The 6,932-nt window shown below is 44.4% G+C and overlaps 1 protein-coding gene across 5 annotated transcripts in view; it reads right to left on the reverse strand.

Annotated features, from left to right (window-relative positions):
- Positions 1 to 6,610, reverse strand: part of MTDH (metadherin) — a 62,816-nt gene extending 56,206 nt beyond the window's left edge. For 3 of the 5 annotated variants that reach the window (XM_023726053.1, XM_023726052.1, XM_023726051.1), the window contains exon 1: positions 5,895 to 6,610. In XM_023726053.1, coding sequence (XP_023581821.1) covers positions 5,895 to 6,275 — 381 coding nt within the window. In that variant the 5' untranslated portion in view covers positions 6,276 to 6,610. The remainder of the gene's footprint in view (positions 1 to 5,894) is intronic. The other 2 variants (XM_004370751.3, XM_023726054.1) reach the window with 2 other exon arrangements.
- Between the last annotated feature and the right edge of the window lie 322 nt (positions 6,611 to 6,932).

The raw sequence follows: 6,932 nt of genomic DNA on the forward strand, positions 1-6,932 counted from the left end.
CATCAGCACCACAAAAAAAAAAAAAAAAAGCACTACAAAATGCAATCCCACTTCTTCAAATATATCCTAGAGAAATAAGAGCCGTCACACGAATAGACATATGCACACCCATATTCACTGCAGCATTGTTCACAATAGCAAAAAGATGGAAACAACCTTGATGCTCAACAGATGAATGGATAAACAAACTATGGTACATACACACCATGGAGTATTATGCAAACATAAAGAACAATGATGAATCTGTGAAGCATCTCATAACATGGATGAAACTGGAGGACGTTATGCTGAGTGAAATAAGTCAATCACAAAAGGACAAATATTGTATGAGACCGCTACTGTAAAAACTCATGTAAAAGCTTAAAACACAAAAAAGAAACAATCTTTGTTGGTTACTAGGGATGGGAGGCGTGGAGCGGGGACTAAATAGACAATAGATAAGTGGTAAGTTTGGTGAAGGGTAAGACAGTACACAATACTGGGGAAGCCAGCACAACTTGTACAAGGAAAGGTCATGGAAGCTCCACAGACACTTCCAAACTCCCCGAGGGACTGAATTGCTGGGCGGTGGGGACCAAGGTCTTGGGGAACATCTAGCTCAATTGGCATAACACAGTTTATGGAGACAACGTTCTACATTCTATCTTGGTGAGTAGCGTCTGAGATCTTAAAAGCCTGTGAGCAGCCATCTAAGATACTCCACTGGTCTCACCCCTTCGGGAGCAAGGGAGAATGAAGACAACAGGACACAAAGAAAAGGTTAGTCCAAAGGACTAATGGCCCACAGCTAACATGGCCTCCACCAGACTGAGTCCAGTACAGCTGGACAGTGCCCAGCTACCACCACTCACTGCTCTGACCAAGATCACAATAGAGGGTCCTGGACACAGCTGGAAAAGGATGTACAACAAAATTCTAACTCACACACAAAAAAAGACCAGATTTACTGCCTGACAGACTGGAGAAACCCCAAGAGTATGGCCCTTGGACACCCTTTTAGCTCAGTGGTGAAGTCACTCCTGAAGTTCACCGTTCAGCTGGGGACTGGACATCCTAATAAAACAAAACAGGACTAACAAGGCACAGCAGTCCAGGAACAAGGACTAGAAGGCAGGAGGGGACAGGAAAGCTAGTGATAGGGAACCCAAGGTTGAGAAGGGACAGTGTTGACATGTCGTGGGGTTGTTAACCATTGTCATAGGGCAATATGTCTACTGTTTAATGAGAAGCTATTTGTTCTGCAAACCTTCATCTAAGGTACAAAAGAAAAAAAAGAATTATCTATGTGAGATCAAATTGACAACAGCAACTCAAAAGGTTTGATGGGAAGCCTAGAGGGCAATGAGTTGAAGATAACGGTGATGCAATAATTTGGAAAAGGATAGTGCGAACAGCAGCACAAATGGAAGAATGTAATCGATGTCACTGAATTGTACGTGTAGAAACTTTAGAAATGGTGTAACTTTGGCTATGTATATTTTCACCAAAAAAAAGGTCCTCCAAGGTCGAGAAGGGAGAGTGTTGACATGTCGTGGGGTTGTTAACAATGTCATAAAACAATATGTGTACTGACTGTTTAATGAGAAACTATTTGTTCTGTAAACCTTCATCTAAAGTACAATTCAAAAAAAATTTAAAAAAAGAAAAAAAATTACAGCCAGATGAGGAATGCTACAGCCATCATAACGCCACCGTAAAAATAAAAAGATAGATCATATGGCTGTTTACCAGGTATGAGAAATATGCATATAAGTTGTATAAATACTTTTACTATATTATTCATTCAATAATTGAGTGTCAAGCACTATGCAAGGTTATACAGTAGCAAACGAGACACTACTCTTTTCTTCATGGAATTTACAGATATGGAATTAAGTTATACTATGGCAAATCTGTATGAAAATTCCTATATTAATATACAAATAACTTGTTCACTAAAATAAATTGTTTTGAAGCTGACCCTAGTTATGTGCTTCCAGTTAAAATTCAAACCATCAATCAGTAAGATTACTTATCTGAGATGTTGTTGTTAGCTGCAGTTAAGTTGGCCCCCAACTCATGGAAACTCCATGCACAACTGATATGAATCGCTGTGATCCATAGGGTTATCACTGACTGATTTTCAGAAGATTGCCAGGCCTTTCTTCCTAGTCTATTTTAGTATGGAAGTTCAGCATCACACAAGCCTCTGATGACAGGCAAGTTGGTGGCTGTGCCTGAGGTACTCTGGCCGGGCATCGAACCTGGGTCCACCAGATGGAAGGTGAACATTCTGAACCACTAAAAGCTAAGTGAAACAATATCTGCTGAGTGCCTATTAAATACCTATCCCGAACTAGGCGTCGTGGAAAATATTTATTGGATAATAATGATTTCCAAAAATAACATGAACTAAGCCTAATGAAAAGTGTACCCTGGCCTCCATTTTTAAGTAAGGGAATAACTATAATTCATAACCCTAAAAGACCTATGCCATGATTTTATTAAGGGCTAAAACCAAATGGACATAAGAATTTCACACAAACAATTTGTGTAGTTTAATGAGAAACTAATTTGCTCTGAAAACTTGCACCTAAAGCACAATAAATAAAAATAAAAGAATTCAAATATACAAATTTTAAAAAGCTAAATACCAACTACTCTACAAATAAAGACAAGTTACTAGGAACAAATTTTGAAAATTGAAGTTGAAATTTAAGAATACTAAAAATAACAGAATAAAAGTATGAAAATAAAATTATACTAAAGCAAAATATCCTAAAAGAACTTGGAATGTCCTTTCAAAAAAGTTGTAGTTTACATTACTGAAGCCATTTGAATCAGAATAAGTATATCCTAAAATGTACATCAGAATGATGTAGAAATGAAGAGATGGACTGTAAGATTAAATGACTCCACTTGGAGATCTCTCTCACTAAGGATCTTATGGCCCTATACAGTGAGTAATTTTCACAATAAGCAAAGATTTATTATGAGAGCTTGTTAAAAACGAAGACTCCCTTGACCAATCTTTAGGGATTATGAATGCATTTAAGATTCTGAGGCTCAGGAAGCTACAAATTTTAACACACAAAGTGACTCTTTTGCAAGTAGTCAGGGATAACACTTTGAGGAATTCTGCAGTTGTTTTAACAACTTCAATTTATAAATAAGATAAGCTACATAGAGCAAGGTTAAATGCCTTACTCAAGTTTAGAGTTCCCCATTCCTGTCAGGCGGACAAAGCTTCTTCCCCTGCCATTTGGTCAGCCTCTCTCAATGTCCTATCCATTTTCAAAGCCAACTTTTGGGATAAGGCCTTCCATGCCCACCTCAGTCCACACAGGGGTTGTACTGTTAATTTTTAGAGTATTTTTTTCCACAACTGGAAAAAAAGCTCCGTGGGGAGAAACGGGGCTTTTACTCTTGTATCCCCTTCACAGTGAGACATATGAATATTGTATTGCTTTTTACTGCCTTCAATTTGCAAACACTATCTGCTTTTATCCAAGTAAATACTTAGCACAGTGCAAGGCATATAGCGAGCACTAAATAAACGACAACTTATACTTCTTAGCCTTATAAAACAGTGTTTTTCTAACTATGGGCTGCGCCTCAGTTAAATGTGAAACCAATTTAGTGGGTCACTAGTACCATTAAAGAAAAACAAAACAATATTATGCATGTGGGGGGGGGTATTGTAAGGCAAAATATATTTTTTACTGTGGGTTGCAATAAAAACAGTGTGAAAGCCACAATTTGGTAAATGTTGATGGATCTAAACTCCCATACGTCTTCATCACTCAGTTGGCAAAAATACTTTTTCACCCAATTAACATTCATCCATCCAGTCTTCTCATTCTCCACTCATCAAAGCTAATACTAGGTTATTCAGTTACAACCTCTCCCCCTTTAACTCAAACGAAAAGGGTGGAATGATAGATGCTAAGTCTAATGAGCACTCTTCACAGTACAAGCGTTTAAGGAGTCTGTGTTCCTTCTTTAGATGAGTCATCTGAGTGTTATGATGCACTTCAGACGGGCTCTTGAGAGCACCTGCTACTCAAGTCTGTCTGAAATTCTAGACGTCCCAAAGAAGGCACTGAAAATTTCACAACCTGGTTCATCCATACTCCGGGCTTAGGCTTCACGAATGTGGTTTTTTTCAAAATCACCTTCTTTCCCTACGTTGGAGCCAAGTTCTCTATTTCTACCATAATATTACTTTCTGGTAATCCTCTTGATGCTCTATACAAATTTAATTAATTATCTATACCTGTACTCCTAAAAGAGCCCTGGTGGTGCAGTGGTTAAAGCGCTCAGCTGATAGCCAAAAGGTCACAGTTTGAACCCACCAGCTGCTCCACGGGAGAAAGATGTGGCAGTCTGCTTCTGTAAAGATTTACAGCCTTGGAAACCCTATAGGGCAGTTCTACCCTTTCCCATACGGTCCCTATAAGCTATAAGTCAGAACTGATGGCAGTGGGTTTGGTTTGGGTTTAGTACTCCTAATAACTTCTCCTAACTTAAGGTAGTACTCTCCTTGAAAAAGCTGTGCTCTTTTCTAAATTTTGTACATATACTGCATCCTTTTAATCAGCAAGCAAAATGTGAATGCTTATCTAGGCTTAGTAACACATTAACTGTGAGCTGTCTCATCTCTAACACAGCTTTGTTCTTTGCACTCTTACCAACAATACTTTCATTACATTAGTTTGAACTGAAACTCCACTTCCTCCAATAACTTTCCTAAATCCCCTCCAACAGAACTAGTTTCCCTCTCTCTGAACCTCATTAACACTCTGCTCATCCTTCTGTAGCAATCTATGTGATATTAGAACTGTTTATGACTCTGTCTCCTACGCTAGCCGCCATAATTGAATCTGACTTCTATATGTATACCTTGCACTAGCCCCCAAACACCCGAGTGCACTTCACATAGTAGGGCCTCGGCACTGGCTTGATGAATTGTATTAAAAGGATGATAAGCTTAATTCAGTGGATTTCAAAATATGTTAGGAGTTATTTCTAATTTCACACACCCTTCACACCCTCAGTTTGCTCAACTATAAAGCGAGTGTTTAAAAAAGAAATAACACTATGAAGGGCACAGTGGGGCAACTATGGGATGATGGCAATAAACAATGTATAACTACAACACGAAGGCAAGATAAAACTGGATGTGATGCTCTCTGCATTTCCACACGAGGTCTAGTAAATCGGCGTCTGCACCCGCTGCCTGCACCACTGTGCTGTCATACCCTTTTCAAAAACCTCCCACACTACGGGGTGTACTACAGACCACTTCGATGAACTTGCCTTAACTGTAGCTCACAAGGCTATGTACTCTAAAGTATATCAGGTAACCAACCAACTGCCGGTGATTCTGGCCTCCATAGGCCACAGTCATCATAATAAGAGTGGGCAACCATTTGCCATTAACAGTCCCTACTGAAATGGAACTGCGTCTAGACCTGGGCACCTTTAATCCTCTGTAAGCCCCGGAATTTTTAGGTCACCGTATTTCCTCCATTGGCTAGTCTCAATGTGACTCGAGACAGCACCTGTCTTCCCAGGCGCAGTCTTTCCACAACTTCCCAGTGTGGTGTGTTGTTACTCAGACCGTGAAAGTTCCCTCAAAATGTCAACCTCTGGGCGTTGTCACTGAACACATTCCCCAGACCTTCTGACTCCTTCCTCAAAACTGGTCTTCTCCACTAGTCCTATACTTCCTGAGTTTCTACCATTCCCCAAGTGACATGTCCACTTATCACCTCCTCCACCTTGGGAGATCTGCGTCTCCGCTCTCAACGAACCTCACTCTTTTCCACTCCCGGCTGGGGCTCAGCCTCACGCTGGAGGATCTCCATGCAGGCCCGCTGCACCGGCCCCCTCGCCCCTACTGCCCTACTCACTTTCGGCTTCTCGGGCAATTTCTTCCGATTCTTCTTCTTCTGCTCCTCGCTTCTGAGATTCTTCAGCACGGCTAGGTCATCAGGGGCTGGGGCCGGCGCGGCCGCCGCCTCCTCCCGCTTACGGGGCTGGCTCCTCCGTTTTTTGCGGGCGCCAGCGCAAGCCGCGGCCCAGCCGCAGCCCAGCAGCAACAGCAGCAACAGCCCGAGCGTGCCCGTGCCCACAAGTATCACCCAGCCCGGGTACCGCTTCGGCTCCAGCCCCAGGTCGAGGCCCAGCTCAGTGCGCAGAAAGCCTAGGCCGACCGAGAGCATTTCCCGTAGCCGGGCCGAACCCTCCTCGGCCTGCTGGGCCAGCTCGTCCTGCCAGCTCCTTGCAGCCATCTTTCCTCTGTCAGAGGGACTTCTCTGCCGTCAGAGGGACTCCAGTCAGAGGGGCGCAGAGACGCCGAGGAACAGTCAAGGGAAGCAAGGAAGGGCGGGACCGGACAGCCTCAGGCCGAGCGCATCGCGGCCGCCCCTCGCGCCGGAGCCGGGGATCGGCCGCTGCCGCCGCGGGGAGGGCGGAGAGGGCTCCCAGATTCCCCCTAGTCAGCCTCACTCCGCCGCCGCCAGGAGAAGAGGGAGGTGGAAGGGAGCCTCTCCAGTGGCGGCCGCTAAGCGGCGTCTCGGCGCCAGTGCTAGGACCCCCGCAGTCTTCCCTCGGCGGAACAATGGCGGCTCCAGCAGTGATTCACGCCGCGCGCGGAGAGGCCGGGCGGGCCGCAGGTCACGTGAGCGTCGGTGGACGGTGCGCTGGGTCACGTGGGCGCGGGTGGGGCCGGCGGGGCGGGAGCCGTTGGGGCGGTGGCTTGGAGGTTGTGTCGGCAGTCACCGGTTCGGGCCTGGTGGAAGTTCCGAGCCTGGAAGCTGGGTGGCATTCGATGGACTGGAGCCTGGGAGGGGTTTATTGGAGGCGGTGGGCCTGGGTCTAGGAGACGTGGCGCTTTGAATGAGTTCAGGGGAGGAGCTCTCGAGGAAGCCTGGTGGAGGAATGGAAGA

Source organism: Trichechus manatus, unplaced genomic scaffold (assembly GCF_000243295.1).
Source record: "Trichechus manatus latirostris isolate Lorelei unplaced genomic scaffold, TriManLat1.0 scaffold00009, whole genome shotgun sequence".
NCBI lineage: Eukaryota > Metazoa > Chordata > Mammalia > Sirenia > Trichechidae > Trichechus > Trichechus manatus.